Source organism: Panicum virgatum, chromosome 5N (genome assembly GCF_016808335.1).
Source record: "Panicum virgatum strain AP13 chromosome 5N, P.virgatum_v5, whole genome shotgun sequence".
NCBI lineage: Eukaryota > Viridiplantae > Streptophyta > Magnoliopsida > Poales > Poaceae > Panicum > Panicum virgatum.
Window position 1 is genome coordinate 43,731,946 of NC_053149.1, and position 18,651 is coordinate 43,750,596.

Sequence of the window (18,651 nt, forward strand, 5' to 3'; positions counted from 1 at the left end):
GTTGGAAGGTCAAAATCGCCACTAGGGCGTGAGATGAGGTGAGGGGAAGAGAGGAGGCGGCGGCGGCGGTGAAAAGGACTTGAGGTCGGTTTGACCCCGACCGCCTCGTAGTATATATAGGAAAAATTAATTATCCGGAGTATCCGGCCTTTGGGCCGGAGAATCCGGACCGTCCGGAAACTCAGGGTATCAGGCCGGAGACTCCGGCTCCCCCTCAAACTGAGCAGTAAAAGGCTCAAAAGAACTTGATCTAGATGGATCTAGTATAGATAGATTTTGAAGATCTAAAGGTGTGAGAGAAATTACTCGACTCAAGATCAGTCAACAATCAATCAAGTTGAACAATGATCTCAAGTGAGTAAAGTGGAGAACCAAACTTTTCATAAAACAAAAGTCACACATTCTTGAAAGTTTTCAAGATCTTTTCATTTTGAGAACCACTTAATCTATGATCACTCAAGTGTATGCAGTAATTCAAGTTAGGTTACGAGAATCCAAGATGTTTAGTTCATTTCTCAAAGAAAAAAATCTTGACTCATCTAGAGGCTTAGTAAAGATATAGGCAAGTTGCCCGTCGTTGCTTACATGTTGTAAAGCAATATCTCCCTTAGCCTCATGATCCCTTGAGAAGTGATGACGAATATCTATGTGCTTTGTTCGGGAGTGTTGTACCAGGTTGTTTGCTAACTTGATTGCACTCTCATTGTCACAAAATAGAGCAACTGCATCAAAATGACAATCAAAGTCACTCAATGTTTGTCTCATCCACAAGAGTTGTGCACAACACGCACCGGCAGCGACATACTCGGCCTCCGCCGTGGACAAGGCAACCGAATTTTGCTTCTTAGAGCTCCAACCTACTAAGGACCGGCCAAGGAATTGACAAGTCCCCGTAGTGCTCTTTCGATCCACTTTGCAACTGGCATAATCCGAATCGGAATAGCCAAGTAAGTCGAAAGATGAGCCCTTGGGATACCATAGACCAAGGTTAGGAGTGAAGACCAAATATATTAGGATTCTCTTAACCGCCATCAAATGACATTCTTTCGGATTAGCTTGAAATCTTGCACACATGCACACACTAAGCATAATATCGGGCCTAGATGCACAAAGGTAAAGAAGGGATCCAATCATGGAGCGATATACCTTTTGATCCACGGCCTTGCCATCTTCATTGAGATCGAGATGCCCATTGGTTGGCATGGGAGTTTTGATGGGCTTGGCATTTTCCATGTCAAACTTCTTGAGCATATCCTTGATGTACTTGGTTTGACTAATGAAAGTGACATCCTTGAGTTGCTTGATTTGAAATCCGAGGAAAAAGGTCAACTCACCCATCATAGACATCTCAAATCTCTTTGTCATAATCCTACTAAAGTCATCGCACCAAGTTTTGTTAGTAGAGCCAAATATAATGTCATCGACATATATTTGGCACACAAAGATTTCTCTATCAATTTTGCAAGTGAAAAGAGTAGGATCGGCTTTGCCTATTTCAAAGACTTTCCTTAAGAGAAAGTCCTTAAGGCATTCATACCATGCTCTAGGGGCTTGTTTGAGCCCATAGAGCGCCTTATGGAGCAAATAGACGTGGTTTGGGAATTTGGGATCTTCAAAACCCGGTGGTTGCTCAACATATACTAACTCGGAGATTGGTCCATTAAGGAAAGCACTCTTCACTTCCATTTGATATAGCTTGAAATCATGGTGAGTAGCAAAGGCAAGCAAGATACAAATTGACTCAAGCCTAGCTACGGGAGCATAAGTCTCACCAAAATCCAAACCTTCGATTTGTGTGTAGCCTTGAGCAACCAACCTAGCTTTGTTTCTTGTTACCACGCCATGTTCATCTTGTTTGTTTCGAAAGACCCACTTGGTTCCAATGATATTTTGCTTGGGCCTTTCTACTAAGGACCAGACTTCATTCCGAGTGAAGTTGTTCAATTTTTCTTGCATAGCCATCACCCAATCTGGATCATCCAATGCTTCATCTACCTTAAGAGGTTCCAAAGAAGAAACAAACGAGTAATGTTCACAAAACGTAGCCAAATGAGATCGAGTGGTTACGCCTTTACTTATACTTCCAAGGATATTATCCACAGGATGATACTTTTGGATTATGTGATGAACTCTTGGATGTGGAATGGAGGATTGATGTTGGATTGGTTCAGCTTCTCTATCATCTTGAGATTTATCTTGTTGTTGAGTTGTTGTTTCAGCTTGAGTGAACCGGATACTCCGGTCTGGAGTCCGGATACTCCGGTCATTATGTCCGGAGTCTCCGGCTTCATATCCGGAGTTTCCAGGTTTTGCAGCGGATGTAGAGGTAGATGGCCCTTGAAACATACATCATCATTATCATTGTCCACTTGTTCTTGAGGCTTTATCTCACTAATTGCCGACTTTTTAATGGCTTGACTTGATGATTCTTCCATTCCTACAACATTATCAACTTGCTCTCCTTGAGAGCCATTAGATTCGTCAAATGTCACGTCACACGCTATTTCAACACAACCGGAGGTTTTGTTGAAAACACGATAGCCATGAGCATTTGAGGCATAACCAAGAAGAAATCCTTCATCAACTTTAGGTGCAAACTTAGAGTTCTTTGGCTTCTTGTTTAGAATGAAGCACTTACTCCCAAAGACTCTAAAGTAAGACACGTTAGGCTTTTTACCAAGTAGAAGCTCGTATGCCGTCTTGTTCAAAATCTTGTGAAGATATAGGCGGTTGATTGCATGACATGCCGTGTTGATTGCTTCCGCCCAAAATTGATCCGAGATCTTGTACTCATTAAGCATTGTTCTTGCGGTCTCAATGAGAGTTCTATTTTTCCTCTCAATAATTCCATTTTGTTGAGGGGTGTATGGAACCGAGAACTCATGACCAATGCCCTCTTCATCTAGAAACTCTTCTACGTTAGTGTTCTTGAATTCGGTACCGTTGTTACTCCTCACTTTCTTGATCTTAGTCTCAAATTCATTTTGAGCTCTTTTTACAAACTTCTTGAAGGTCTCTTGCACTACACTTTTGTCATGCAAAAAGAATACCCAAGTGAAACGAGAATAATCATCAACAATGACAAGACTATCTTTGTTACCACCAATGCTAATGTACGCCACTGGGCCAAAGAGATCCATATGTAGAAGTTCAAATGACTTGATGGTGGTGACGATGCTCTTTGATGGATGTGGAACACCAACTTGCTTCCCGACTTGGCATGCACTACAAACACGATCTTTCTCAAAAGAAACTTTTGTTATTCCTAGGATGTGATCCCCCTTTAGAAGTTTGTTGAGATTTCTCATCCCAACGTGAGCTAGTCGGCGATGCCATAACCAACCCAAGCTAGACTTTGCTATCAAGCAAGCGTCAAGTTGAGCCTTCTCTTGAGAGAAATCCACAAGATAGAGCTTTCCCTTGAGCACCGCTTTGAAAGCAACGGAGTCCTCGCTTCTTCTAATGATGGTCACACCCTCGTTAGTGAACAAACAATTGAAGCCCGACTCACAAAGTTGTGAGATGGACAATAAATTGTAACCAAGTGACTTAACTAAAAGAACTTTTGAGAGAGTGAATTTTGAGTTTAGATTAATGTTACCGGTACCAAGCACTCTTCCCTTTTGATTTCCCGCAAAGGTAATGAAATGATCTCCACTTGATGCGGTTATTGTTTCGAACATACTCCTTTCTCCGGTCATATGATTTGTGCATCCACTATCAATCACCCAAGTTGATCCACCGGAGGAGTATCCCTACAAAACAAAGTTACTCTTTTCTTTTAGGTACCCAACAATACTTGGATCCTTTAATGTTAGTCACAAGAACTTTGGGCACTCATACATAGCTTTTCACTTTTGTGTTCCATGTACGGTGTCCTACAAACTTAGCAACCACTTTACCACGGTGGTTCCTTGTCAATACATAATCGGCATAAAAGGATACATGAGATGATTCTTGCGCTTGATCTTGGTTGGGTTAGAGGCATTGAACTTATCTTCTTTGAATGAGGATGCAACAATCTTAGCACCCTCATCACATGTTGTGCCTCTCTTGATGAATTTGACATGACCACTTTCTTGAACCACATCATTTGTCTTGTGAATGGGAGTGGTCATGTTCACTAGACCTCCTTGAGCACCCAAGACCGTCTTGTTCTTGTTCTTGATAAATGGAATGGCATGTGGAGTACCTTGCCCATTCCTATCAAGTCTCTTACCCTTTTCAAACCCAAACTTGCTCATGTATCTTGACCCAAATCCCTTGGTGTGTTTCTCAAACTCACCTATCCTTGTTGAGGGATTTTTCTTTGGGACTTGAGTATGTGATGGAGCCTCTTCTTGCAACAAATGAGTGAGTCTAGAGATTTCTTTCTTCATTGCATTCATCTCAACATGGTTAGTAGCACAAGTTTGAATATCGATGTTATAGCACCGTGCACAACCATTACTTGTCGAAGGACTAGATGAATTAGATGTCTCTCAAGTCTTAGAAGTACTTTCCCAAAGAGTATTAAATTGAACTTCAAGTGCCGTGTGATTAGCTTGTAATCTTGTCATGCTCTCTTGAAGTTTCTCATTATCCTTCCTTAGGAAAGTGTTAGTGTCATTGACAAAGGAAAATTTTCTAGTCAAATCATCCACTTTTTCTTTTTCACTAGAGAGTGACTCTTTCAACTCAAGAAGAGTGCCATCCTTGACTTTGATTGAGTTCACAAGCATCTTATTTTCCTCCCTTTCATTGGCGAGGTCCTTTTCAAGAGCCTTGAATTTTTCTCTCTCAAGTCTAAGCAATTCTTCTTGTGTTTCAAGAGTCTCATCCGCTTCATCTAGTTTCATAACTAATTTCATCATTTTAGTTGTGGCCCCTTTACCATATTTCTTGACTAGTTTAACAACTTCTACTTCATTATCCATTTCATCGTCCGATGAGTTTGGAGATGTTACCTTGGAGTTTTTAGCCATGAAGCACATGATAGGATCTTCATCCTCATCGTCGGTGAGATCTTCAAACAAGCTTGTAGGATGTTGAGATGATGCCTTAAAAGCCATGGTTGCAATATCTTCTTTCTCGGACTCACTTTCTTGTTGTGAATCCCATTCTTGACCAAGATGAGCTTCTCCGGCTTGCTTCTTGTATTTTGATTTATCTCTCTTGGATGTGCTTTCTTTGGTGTCTTTATTCTTTTTCTTCTCTTCCGGGCAATCGGCAATGAAATGCCCAACTTTGTTACACCCAAAGCACGGCCTATTAGATCTTCTTCTTGGCTCATACTTCTTGTTCTTCCCAAAGTTTTTAAAGTTGCTTTTCTTCAATACTCTTGTGAAGTTCTTGATAAAGAAGGCCATTTGCTCATCATCAAGCTCGTTATCATCATCACTACTAGTGCCTTCATTTTTTTAAGTATTGGTTTGCCTTTTCTTTGCCTTTTGACTTAGCTTGAAGTGCCAACCCACTATTCTTGGCTGCTTGTTCTTGAAGCTCGGCTAGACCTTGGTTAATCTTGACTCTCTTCAATTGATCATGGTGAGCCTCAATTGTTCCAAGGACATTCTCGGCGATGAAGTTCTTGAATCCTCTTTCGGCTCTAATCAAGCTAGGTAGAGTAACATCCCTAGCCATATACACGGTCAAGAGCTTGTCCACGATCTCACGGTCACCCCACTTGTCACTACCAAGAGATTTGATTTGATTTGTGATCTTCTTCATGCGGTTATACATCTCTTTCACACCTTCATCCTTCTTCATGGAGAATAAGCTCAATTCATCTTCCAAAGTTTTGATTCTTGATTCACATACTTTTCTTGACCCTTGATGGTTCACTAGAGAGTGTCCCAAGCCTCCTTGGCGTTTTGTGCATCTTCTATCTTATTAAATTTTTTGGAGCTCACGGATGTGTGAAGCATGTTCAATGCTTGAAAATTTCGTTGGAGCACATATGATTGAATGGGTGTTCGAGTTTCATCTTCTTCCGGTAGCTCACACCCAACCTCTACAACCTTCCACACATCCTTGTGGATTGCATTCATGTAGCTATACATCTTTGTCTTCCATTGATTGTATCCGGTCCCATCAAAAAAAGTGGCTTGCCTATGTGGATTGATGCATTGTGCTCACTAGGTAGTGAAAAAGTGTAGTCATGAGCAACTCTTCGATAATCACCTTTGCCTTTTGACCTTGATGAGCTACCCTTGTTTGAAGAGCGTGAGGTTCTTCTCTTGGAATCAGTGTCGGAGTCATCACTAGAATCAATAATAACTCGGGAGCTATACTTTTTCAAACTTTTCTCCTTCTTCTTTTTCCTCCATGCCTTCCACTTCTCATAAGACATCTCATCATCGGATGTCTCTTCTTCACTTTCTTCTCCACCATTCTTATTCTTTTCTTTCTTGTTGTTGTTGGATGGCTCTACATTCTTGTCCTTGTTTCTTTTATCACCGGAATCGTCTTTTTCACCTTCATCAACCGGATTCTCTGGATTCTTTTCATCATCCGACATCTTGACCTCTCCGGATGGTTAAGCCCTTTGAATGGAGAGCCAAGCTCTGATACCAATTGAAAAGACCTTAAGATGCCTAGAGGGGGGTGAATAAGCAATCTGCAACTCAAAGACACTTAAAAAACTGTCAGACGCAGACTCAGCCCGGATACTCCGGGTTTTGTGGTCCGGAGTATCCGGAGCTATAACCAGAGTCTCCGGGTATGAACAAACTAAAAACAAACTGCAGGAATCTATGTATGAAAAGTAGATCGAGCTAAAGTACGAGTACCAGGGGTTCCTTAAGGTTGATATCCAACAAACAAAACTCACTAGAAACTCGTGAGTGAGTAGATCGAGCTCAAACCCTAGAAAAGAAGTCTCACAAGCAAATAGCAATGAAATCAAGTAAATTAACACGAAAGAGACAAGGATTTGTTTCCCGAAGTTCACACCCGAAGGTGCTACGTCTCCGTTGAGAAAGGATTCAAGAGACGGTGCTCAAGAACCCCTATGCTCCTCTCCCAAGGGGAAGATCACCTCTCAAGCCCAAGGTCACTTACTATGGATTCCTCGGCGATGAATGGAGCTTACAAACTTCTTGTGCAGCTCACAACCTTGATTGAGCAGTCACAAGCACGCCTAGCCGTCTAAGAGCACAAGGCTCCAAGAGTAACAAACTTGAATCCGCGAGCTTGACCAAAACCAAGTGCTCAAGAGGTGGGAATGGGGCTCACTAGCACGAATCCTTGCTCTTGCTTGCTTCTCACTCAAATCCCTAAAAGGAATCACTCAAGAATGAAGAGAGGGGAGTGAGAGAGCTCTCTTTTGGCTTTAGGAGGAGTTCAGCTCGAAGGAATGGAAAGAGGGAGTGAACTGAAGGAGGGGAGAGAGTATTTAAACCCTTTGACCCAAAAATAGCCGTTGGGCGAATAGTTACCTGGAGACTTGGGTATATGCCCGGAGACTCTGGGCAACCCTAATTTTTCAGCCCGAGAACAGCACCCGGACACTCCGGGCAACAGGGTCCGGAGTATCCGGCCCTATACCCGGAGTATCCGGGTTAGGTAGGATGAAAGCTAATGTTTTGCTCTTTTGAGTGTATTTTGTGGCTCACAAGTGTTTGTCTAGATTCTCTTGAGCACAAGATTTAAATCGAAACCCTTGAATCAAGTCCCTCTTGATAGTACGACGTCCCTATACTCAAAATTCAAATATAAAATCTAATATCATGAGTATACTTAAACACCGCCTTTTCATTTCCTTTTTGGGGGCCATACGTCATCATTTGATTCACTTATACATATTCATCATCTGCACACATTCTCTATTACACAATTAAATATACATGTGTTTTGTCATTATTCACCAAAATCCACTTAGGGGCCTAGATCACTTTCAGATATACATCAACCAGGGGCAACCACAGCAACCACAATTTGGCAAGAGCAAAATCAAAGAACAATCAAAATGGTTGGATTTGGTGGCAAAAGTTAACTGACAGTGACCACCCATTTGGCTTCCAGCCATTCAGTCAGTAGAAAACGCTGCCGTCTGAGACAAAGAAGTTGCTCTGATTCTAGCAGAGATTCACAAGAAAATAAATTCTGTGATTAACATAGCATAATCTCAACAATATGTTAGCTATAACAAGCCGAATCAAGGATGCAATTTTTTTTAATGCAGCTCATTTTCCAGTGGACTCTAGACTCTTGCCTGCAAAGTGCAAACCGCAACACAATCTTGCCCATTCTACATCAAACATCAGGTAATACTTAAGCGTAGTTCTGGAAAGAGCGTAGTTCATGGCAGGGATTAAAACAATTGCCACAAGTGGGACCATGCATCGACTGATTAGGAACTTAGGAGAAGGTTTAGCGCACTGGTTGCTTCGCTAATCAAGAAAGGTACTAACTGAGCTCATTTTTTTTACTTTAGAGAAGGTTCCTCCCCGTCAGCAGCACCCCAAAATTAAAGCACGGCAATCAAATAAATAAATAAACCAAATCCAAGCACTAGTAAATAAAGCAGCATGTGAGGTGATGAGCTCTGGTAGATGCACATGCAAAGAGCGAGCTGATGAGCAAGCAGCAGCCAGCAGTAGTACTCGGCTCTGTCAGCTAGCTGTGGGATCCTGACGACGTCGTAGCCCCGGAAGAGGCCAACGAGGCCCTGGACGTCGAGCAGGTCGTTGGCGGAGTACTTGTCCCCGCGGCGGTGCACGGCGACGTGGAGGACGGCGCCGCCGCCAGGGCGCAGGGTCCACTCGATCTCAGCGGCAAAGCGGTCCGGGTAGAGCGCGTGGTCGAAGACGTTAGAGAACTCGAAGTCGAAGGTGGCGTCGGGGAAGGGCTGGGCGTGGAAGCCCCCCCGGACGACGAGCGGCGGGGCCGGGGCGAGGTCGATGCCGACGGTGCTGGCAACCCCGACTTGGCGATGGAGATCCTCTGCTGCTGCTGCTGCGGCGGCTGTAAGGATCGATGGACCAAGAGGGGGGTGAATTGGGCCTTTTTCAAATTTCTAAGATAGATAAAACAATCTTAACCTATGCAATGCTAGTAAGGCTCAATTCACCAACCGGCTAAACAAAGCAAGCTACACAAGCTAACAAAGATACGAAACTAAGCAAGGTAGAGCTAAGCTATGATCTCTAAGGTCAAGCACATGAAAGATTGCATGAAAGTAAGTGCTTGAAAAGAGAGAGAGTCCAAGAGACAACCGGATTTTTTTCCGTGGTGTCGATGTGTTGGCACACATACCTAATCCACATTGTGACACTCACTAAGAGTCTTGTCACCTCCCATGTCACCGAGACTTGGGCGCTCACTAAGAGTCTCTGTTCACCATCCCGGTGTGGTGGAGCTCAAGCCACGTACAATCTTCTTCTCCGGGCTCCCACAATCCTTGGCAAGCTCCGCGAGAAACACCTCGATCACCAAGATCGCCTAGGTGATGCCAATCACCAAGAGTAACAAGCTAGGGCCTTCACTTGAGCAAGAACCGATCACCAAGAACGGATGCACACAAGCTTCTCTCTACTCAAGTCCTTAATCTTGCTTCTTGATTGATTGGATGAACAAGTATGTGAAAGATGAAGCTCAAGGTGGCTCTTGACTATATTATGAGTGTTTGGATGTTGCCTGGTGTCAAGAGTAGCAAAATGACCCATTGGAGGGGTATATATAGGCAGCTCACACGAATAGAGCCGTTGGAGAAAAGCTGCCAGAAAACTGCGTAGCGCCGGTTAATCCGACGTACCTCCAATAGTCATCGTCGGTTTAACCGATGAATGTAAACTGCCCCTTCTGAAAACTAGCCGTTACAACTTGGGCAGATTAACCAACGTATCATCGGTTTAACCGGTGAGTGTAGTTGTCCACTGATCAACTGAAAAACCAAGTCTCTGGACAACTGCACCGATGTTAACTCAAACCTATCGTCGGTTTAACCGGTGAGTACAACTTCTGAAGTCCTTGGAAAAACCATCTCACTGGTCAATTGCACCGACGTCCCATTTCAAACATCGTCGGTTTAACCGGTGTATAGAACTTGAAATACCCTGGAAAAACCAACTCTAGACTAATGCACCGACGTTAAATTCAAACATGTCGGTTTAACCGGTGTATTGACTTGTCCAGACTCTGCTGACTTCGTTTAACCGACGTATAGAAAATTGAGGTCGTCGGTTAAACCGGTGTTAAAGACTTTTTTCTGATTTTGCCTTTTCTGATTTGAGTCTTGAATGAAATCCAAATATTCTTGAGATATAAGTTGAGAACCACTTATTTGAACTTCTAGAAACCTGAGTGACCATAGTGTGCATCCATTTTCAAATGACCATGTCCATGCTCAAGTTACTTAGCCTTAACCCCTCTTAATAGTGCGATCACTATAAAACTAAAAAACATATACTAACCTAAGTGTCCTTCTCAACCTTATGACACTTAGGACTAGAAAGATCCTTAGTCTTGACATAATCTTGAGTTGAATACCGAGATCGCCTTTTTGAATAACCGAAATTGAGGGGCCTCTTTTGACATATGACCAAATGAGCGATAATGATCTATTAAGCTGCACAAACTCATTAGTCACAATAATGGTTGTCATTAATCTCCGAAACATACCTTGAGGGCCTAGATGCTTACAATCTCCCCCTTTTTGGTGATTGATGACAACACAAACATAAATAACAAGAGAGCGAGAAAGATAAAGTAAGATAAACACAAGCAAACTCGAAAAAGGACCAAAGAGCTCAACGGCTCAAACGAAATCCATAGATATGTCTCAAAGCACGGCATACTCAAGCGACAAATGCACATATCCATGAACTAACACCAAATGTGATACAAAGAATCAAAGTCCTGATTACTACGAGCTCTCTCTCTAACTCTACCCACCCCCTGACTCCAACTCCCCGTGACTCTCTCCCCCTTTGGCAACAAAGCACCAAAAAGGCGAGCTACTGATCTGGCTGTCGTGGTACGGCGAGGAAACGGTTCGGGTCATCGTCGTCGTCGTCGTCGGACGGTGTACCCTTGTTAACAGACGGGAGCTGCTGGTCAGTACTGCCTGCTGGATCTGAACTGACTGGGGGTGTAGCTGTCGTTGAAGCTCGCGTGCTGGCACTGCCTGGAAGAGGGTCCGTAGAAGTAGTAACCGGCTCAGCAGAAGATGTGTCAACATCTGAAGTAGTGAGTGCTGAAGCTGCCGGCTGTGTCGACTGCTGAAGCAAAGAACCCTCTCCTCCTCCCCCTGAAGGTAGTGTCTGTGGTACGACGGGGAGGGCGACTGACTGGACTGCTGAAGGAGACTCCTGGAAGAGTGAAGTCGCTGGCAGTGGTGAGAACAGTGGACGACCGACAGACCCAAGTAGTGCGGACATCGAGAACGTGGTCTCCGGTGTCGCTGAGGTAGCTGGAGCTGTAGTAGGTTCTGGAGCTGGTGTAACGGCAAGCTGAGGTGCTCCAACACCCTGAAGGCCTGGCTGTCCTGGCTGCTGCGGGGCGAGTCCGGTGTGAGAGTAAAGCTGTGAGATCATCCCGAACATCGCCATCTTGCCCTGCTGCATCTGCTGGAACTGAGCGTCTGTCCTCTGAGAGACTCTGTCAATAAGCCCGACAAAACGCTCCTCCGTCGCAGCCCGCTCTCGGGCAGCCTCCCTCTGTATAGCAGCAAGCTGAGCCTCATGGGCTCTCCTGGCCTCCTCCTGTGCGCGCCGGTCCTCTCTCTGCTGAGTCACGAGCTGCTGTAGAAGTGCGGTGAGCTCGGACGGCTGAGACACCTGGGACTCAGAGACTGTAGCAGGTGCTGGTGACTCTGGAGCTGGCTCTCTAGACCCCCCTGCCTTGTGGTCGTGACTAGCTGGGGCTGCTGCAGGGAAGTACTCTACGTCCTCGGAGGAGTCTGACTCAAGCTCAGACCAGTGTATCTCATCCTCTCCTTCGGGAAGCTGTGCCTCGGCGGCAAGCAGTGCCTCGTCCTCCTGTGCCACACGGGCCTGTGCCTCTGGTGACAACTGTGCCATGGCAGCTCTCTCTGCCTGTCTGCCCCTCCTCCGGTCCTGTGGTGCTGTCGGACGGTAAACTAGGAACCGGGGAGCCTCGTCCTGACAGTACACACTGCTGACGGGTGACTCTGCTGGTACAATCATCGAGCAGATATAGCTGATCCAGTGTGCATAGGGGAACTGCCTCACGACCCCCATCCCGTCAGTGATCACATCCTCGATCTCAGCCAGTATAAAGTCAACAATATCGAACGGCTCGTGAGTGAGGATGTGAAGTAGTAGCAGCTGCTGCAAACCTGTAAACCCCTCTGGGTAGCCACACCTCGGTAGCAAAACCCTCCGGAGGGCCATGTGAACTGCGTACGCCTCCGGGGTCAGCAAGCTGGGCACTCTGGCGTAGGAAGCTGGGAACGGCTGGCGGAAGCACTGAGAGATCGCCTCGTGAGAAGGTGCAATCCCGCCAATCATGGCTCTGCGCGGTGGATCTGCATCTCCGTAAACCATCTCGTGCAGGGATACGTCAACCAAGTCAACTCCAAGTATCCCTGCTATCGTCGCTCTCGACAAACCAAAGACCTGGCCTCCAAAAACAAAGTGTACTGCTCGACGCTCGGGAGCAATCCAGGCCGTGGCATAGAAGACTCTGACCCAGTCCTCGATATATCTGTTCTGCTCAATCTGGAGTAACCTGGGCAGGCCCCTGAAGTGAGCGAAGTGCTCTCTGACGTCTGCTCCCCCTGCATATAGTGACATTATAAGTGAATAATCAGCAACTGTATCACGTAAAAGAGAAAAAATAACAAATAAAAGACTATCAGAGTTATACAGCTTATTCTAGAAACGGAGACTCCAAAGTTCACAGGCAATCGACTGGGGGTTGCGTACGCCTAGAACTCAGCATCATCTTCAAAAGACTTCACGTCAACTTTCCCTTCTGAGCAGCAGTAAGCAAGGGTGAGTACACTTATGGTTGGTACTCAGTAAGGCCACAAGAAATAACCAGAATATGATTTATATCCATCTTTAAGTTTATTAATCATGTGAGGGTCCAAGCCGCTCTTGACCGTGAGCACGGCTAACCGGTTAGTTTTAACTCTGCAGAGGTTGTACACTTTCACCACAATTCGCGTAAAAGTTCCGAAGAACTTTAAACCCAACCACACAATGTGCTAGCTAGGCACAATACCACACTTCCGAGGTGTGATTGCATAGGGACGCTACGAGGCCTTTACAAAGATTCCCTAACCTATGACAATCCGCTAAGGTTTCAAGTCAAAGTGGTCATAACACTGTCCTAATGAGGTGGTACCTTGCCAAAGGACCATTAAACAATACCAATTGCCCCAAGAGGACCGAGATATACCCCATCGATGTATCCCCTCTTGCCCTTTCGGTAAGATTGTCACAAGCTAGAGTCTCTAATTAATCAGCCAAGACCAGAGCCATATAGTATTGTGGTTGTACTGTTTTCTTGGATGGTTCTCCATATTCCAATTAAATCATCATAACACTCTTGTAAATAAGCATAGACAGAAAGATGGTTAGGGTCACTTGCCTTTCTCCAACGAAAAGCTACTCTTACTGCTCTTCAGCTTTTGCTCACTTGGAACTCTTGATCTTCAATCTTCGAACAATGATTCTTCTACTCGAAACAATCTTCGGGCAAACATACAAAGCAAATAAGAAGATACATCTAAGAACAATACACCAAAACAAAAGAAAGGCTTAAAAAGAGCGTACTAAAGGATAGAGCTCACTGCTACGGTTACGAGAGCGCAAGAAACACAGAAAACGGAACTAAAACGGCGATTCTATAGACTAAACGGTGCTTCAGGGATCTAGTTGCGATTAACTAAAGGGTTAAGGACTAATAGAAAATACTTGCAAGACATAGCAAAGTGTGCTCACAAAGGATAACAGGATGATAGAGCTATTGCACACGTGACAAGGATCACATGAGCGCAAGAATCGATGAAAACGGAGCTAAAACGAAGAAGTTATGGCTAAAACAAGGTTCTAGGGGCTTATTTATAAAGAAACAGAGCTTTCAGGGGCTAGATATGAAGAAACCGGGGACTAAAACATAATAAAACCCTATACGCAGGGGCTAGCATGCAAAACGGCAGGGCTGGGATGGCGAGTTAGATTTCTGAAGAGATCAGGGGCTTAAGCGAAAAATTTTGGGCTGATTTGGAATTCCTTTTGAATAGATATGGACTGAGGGTTGATTTTCGAAGAACCGAGGGTTTCTTTTGCAAGACAACCACGGTTGACCGGTATAAACTTGGTTGACCTAGATTGCATCTAATCTGGGCCATTGGATCTAATCTAGACGGCTCGGGTTCGATGGGGCGGGTTGGCGGCGGCGCAAGGCTGCCGGTGGCGAGCTAGGCGGCGGCGCATCGCCGGCGTGTCGCGTCTACGCGATTCCGGCCCCGATTCAACTCGGGTCTTGCTCTGGGAGCACGCGCGCGGCATGGCGAACGCATCTAGGGCAGCGGCTCGAGCTAAAGCGGACGGGGCAGCGCTTTGCGGCGATGCATGGCGGAAGGGCGGTGACGGTGAGCTATCTCGTGCGAAGGAGAGGGTAAGGGAGAGGGAAAAGGGGCCGGTGAGAGTTCTCACCACGACGCGGTGCTCCGGCGGCAGCTTTTGGAGGCGAGGGAGCGACGGAACGGCGGCGCGGCGATGGGCTCCGAGCTCGGCAACAATGGCGGCTCGCGAGCTAGGGTTTCGCGAGGGCGTGGCGACTGCGGCTCGGTTGGATGGGTTCATGGGGTGCGGGCGGCGCCTTTTATAGGCCGGGGCCGAGGCCCTTGGCGTGCGTGCCAAGGCGCAGAGCGGCGGCGCGGGGTGTGGCTGGACTCTGCAGAGTCCGCGCCTGACCCGGGGTAGGGGAGGCCCCGACGAGTGGGCCCCGCGCGGCAGTGGAGGGGAGAGAGAGGGAGGCGGAGCGGCCGGGCTGGCTGGCGTGCGGAAGCTCGCTGGGCTGCGGGAGCGGGAGCGGGCCGCGCGGGGGAGGTGCTGGGCCGCGAGGAACGTGAAGCGGGCGGCGGGAGAGAGAAACGGACGGGCCGGCGGGGGAGGAAAAAGAGAGGGAAAGGCTGGGCCGGGAGAAAATCAAACGGGCCGGCGGTGGAGAGGTTTTGGGCTGCGGGAAAGAAAAGAAAAAGAGATGGGGTTGGGCCGGCTGGGCTGAAATGACTTAGGGGAAAAAGGAAATGTTTTGCACTTTCTGAAAACGACTCAAGCACAATCAACTCAAATTCGAATTCAAAAATTCAAATTCAAACTGAACCACAAACAAAAAGAACAATGCAGTGCGGCATGAATGCAACACAAAAGAACAACCTTATTAAATTTTGAAAAGCAACTAATATTTATTTTCTTTTACACTAAATTCTCTGTGAAGAAAACAAATGTTCGGAAAATTTTAAAATTATGAGAAAATTATTGTTTTTTTAATTTTAATCACATCCTGAAATTCAAAAAATTCAGGTTGTGACACTTGCTCAAGCCTATTGGCACCCAAATTGAATTGGCCCAATAAAAAACCAAACTATGCAAACTGGTTCCACCCAAACCATTATCACCTGCCACTGCCCCCATAAAACCCTCCTCCTTTCCTCTCCGCGGCCGTGCTCGCCTCCCGTCCCCTCTGCCTCTGGGCAATGGCGCTCATCAAGGTGGAGGAGGTCATGCGTGCCGTCCTCACCTGCCTCCCCGCCCCGCCCTACCCGACCGCCGGTGGCTCCCGCCCCTCCCCCGGCGGCCACGGCGGCGGCGGCACCGAGGACCGCATCAGCCGGCTCCCGGACGCGGTGCTCGCCGACATCGTGTCGCGCCTCCCCGCCAAGGACGCCGCGCGCACCGCCGCGCTCTCCAGGCGCTGGCGCCGCGTCTGGGCCTCCGCGCCGCTCGTCCTCGACGACTCCGACCTCCTCCGCGCCCTCCCCGGCGGCGGCGGCTTCGACTGGTTCGGCACCACCGACGCCGTCTCCCGCGCCATCGGCGCCCACCGCGGCCCCATCCGCTGCGTGCGCCTCGCCTGCTGCAGCATGGAGCTCGCCGCGCGCCTGGGCGTTCTCGACTACTGGCTCCGCCGCCTCGCCGATGGCGGGGCCGAGGACCTCGTCCTCGTCAACCGCCCCATGCCCCCCGCCCTGCACCTCCCGCCCGACGTTTTCCGCATCGCCTCCCTCCGGACCCTCTACCTCGCCTTCTGGGGCTTCCCGGACGCCGCCGGCCTCCCGTGCGGCCCCGCCGTGTTCCCCCGCCTCCAGGAGATCGGCCTCTGCAGCGTCGGAATCCACGCCAGGGGCATCGACCACCTGCTCGACTGCAGCCCCGTGCTTGAGAAGCTTGCCATCGTCGCCAGCTTCTTCGTGCCCAGCCACGTCCGGATCCGCAGCCGCAGCCTGCAGTGCCTGGTCCTGTGGAGGTCTCTGACGAATGAGCTCGCCGTGGTCGTCGCCCCGTGCCTCCAGCGCTTAATCCTGTGGCCGGAGTTCCCGTGCGAACCGGCGGACTCTGTCTTCAGCACCAGGGTTAGGATTGGCTACGCCACCGTGCTCAAGGTGCTCGGCTACCTTGAACCAGGCCTCCACCAGCTACAGATCGGCGGCACCGTAATTGAGGTATCTCTTTCTCCGTTTCTTCCTCCAATACGTAGTTACATAACATATCACTATCCATCTGTGACATCAATTTGATTGTTAGCTTGAAATTTAATCCATGGCATTGCGTTCTCAATTGTGTGGTAGAGTGGAACGAAGATGATCCCATCTACCATGATTCCAAGTGTTAAGGTCTTGGCCCTGAAGGTGCGATTTGGAGTCCGAAAGGAAGCCAAGATGCTGCCCACCTTCCTGAGATGCTTCCCCAATGTGGAGACATTGCATGTTCTGGTGAGATTCCATTCACTCCCTATCCTCATTCAGTAATTTTGATATCTCTGGTATGACAGTTGTTAATCGAACCACATATACACACACGTTCATTTTGCAGTCTCATGAAGCTGATGAACCTGCTGGCAAGCTCAATTTGAAGTTCTGGCAGGAGGTTGGCCCCATCGATTGCCTAGAGACACACATCACCAAGGTGGTGTTTGACAGGTTCAGAGGGGAGCGCTATGAACTCGCGTTCCTCAAGTTTGTCCTAGAGAGGGCGCAATCGCTGCTGAAGCTAGTGGTTGTGTTGGCCAATGGGGATCAAGCCTCAGTGGATGAGATGCTCAGCAAGCTGAAATCTCTAACCACGGCACAACGCGCTAGCGAATGCCCTACTCTGTTGGCAGTCGCCCGTGATGGAGACAGTGCTTGGTGCTTTCAGAGAGCATCAGATCTGTCTGTAAGTGACCCCTTTGATTGGTGATGAAGCTCAAGGTGATGACATGGCCCATGATTAATTCTAGCGTATTGTGGAGCTGATCGGTTGCTTTTTGTCAGTATTCTAGCTATGCGCACCTTAGAATGTTGTATGATGTTGTGTCAATCTGACAAGTGTGAGTACAGTTCTAAGTCAATCAGAAGAGGTGTATAGTTCATGCAATGACTAAATGCTTCTTGACATGTCACAATTGGAAAGACTGCACTTGTGGTAATCTGCAATAGTGACTCCTGACTTCCTGAGTTGAGTACTTATTAGTGTTGTCACTAGCTAGTTTCTCGGTGGATATTTACTGTACGCTGAGCAGAGTTGGTACGGAAATGCGACCCCAGCTCCTCTTTGTATTGTTACATTACGTGTATGTCAACAACTTCAGTAAAAGTATTGTTGCATGTTGTGTGATTGTGTTTATCTGTATTTTTCTTTTCAGCCTGTAGTGTGATTCTACTTGACTAGTTTCCGTGGTTCAATTGAAGATTGTACCTGTTGTGCTTACTCAAGAACAATGGTGTGTGTTGCGTCACTTATGAGCTAGCCGTCTTGTTGCTCATCATTGTACATGTTGTGCTTACTCAAGAACAAAGGTGTGTGTTGCTTCACTTATCAGCTAGCCGTCTTGTTGCTCATCATATAATCATATTTCGTTTCTCCGCAACTTGCTGTACTGCTAATCAGTGACAGGCTGGCAGCCAAAACAAACTTCGTCGCAGTTCCGTTCAGAAATTCATAAACAGTCTTTCACGTCACAAAAATACTTTATTAACGTGCTATTGCCGTAACGGTGAACGGATCATACAAGAAAACAGTAGCTTTGGGTAAGGGCAATAGTCCATCAAATAAAAACAAAATGAGAAGCTAAATGGGGGAGCATCAAAAGGTGTGATCAACAGAAAGACAAATAAGATGCCATTGTGTGAAAGTGAAAACTGAATTGCATCTGGGCATTGTTAGATGGTGACTACTACAAAGAAGGGTGAGTATACATCAAGATATGCAGCCTCAAACAAAAATGCTACTATGTAATGAACTACGAACTACCATGCGACAAGTTCGAAATGTACACGTCCCTAATCATCTATGCATTTGACATTAAAGTGCGAAATGTACACGTCCCTAATCATCTATGCATTTGACATTAATTAGTGCATGCAGTCGCAATTAAATATCAAAAGCCCCATTCTATTTGAAATTGAATAGCTAAATTGTAAAAGTACGCTGATAGCCTCTCAAATGATGAGTAAGAAAATCGAAACTACACAAATAGAGTCACAGGTTCTAG

The 18,651-nt window shown here is 46.8% G+C and overlaps 2 protein-coding genes across 2 annotated transcripts; one reads left to right on the forward strand and one right to left on the reverse strand.

Annotated features, from left to right (window-relative positions):
* Positions 1 to 7,912: 7,912 nt before the first annotated feature.
* LOC120672786 lies at positions 7,913 to 8,941 on the reverse strand (the record flags this gene model as incomplete). The annotated part of the gene is made up of 1 exon (XM_039953376.1): positions 7,913 to 8,941. A coding segment is annotated over one exon (492 nt), but the record flags the coding sequence as incomplete, so codon positions are not given.
* A 6,639-nt stretch (positions 8,942 to 15,580) lies between these two features.
* LOC120672782 (F-box/LRR-repeat protein At3g26922-like) lies at positions 15,581 to 17,775 on the forward strand. The gene is made up of 3 exons (XM_039953369.1): positions 15,581 to 16,621; positions 16,748 to 16,891; positions 16,992 to 17,775. Exons 1-3 carry the CDS (start codon positions 15,656 to 15,658, stop codon positions 17,355 to 17,357), a joined length of 1,476 nt encoding a protein of 491 aa, XP_039809303.1. The 5' UTR covers positions 15,581 to 15,655; the 3' UTR covers positions 17,358 to 17,775.
* The last annotated feature ends 876 nt before the right edge of the window (positions 17,776 to 18,651 follow it).

Excerpts from the sequence above, each read along its gene's own strand:
- LOC120672782 (XM_039953369.1), top strand. The coding sequence starts at position 15,656 with ATGGCGCTCATCAAGGTGGAGGAGGTCATGCGTGCCGTCCTCACCTGC. Across the intron at positions 16,622-16,747 it reads TCGGCGGCACCGTAATTGAG|AGTGGAACGAAGATGATCCC; the intron begins GTATCTCTTTCT and ends ATTGTGTGGTAG. Across the intron at positions 16,892-16,991 it reads TGGAGACATTGCATGTTCTG|TCTCATGAAGCTGATGAACC; the intron begins GTGAGATTCCAT and ends TTCATTTTGCAG.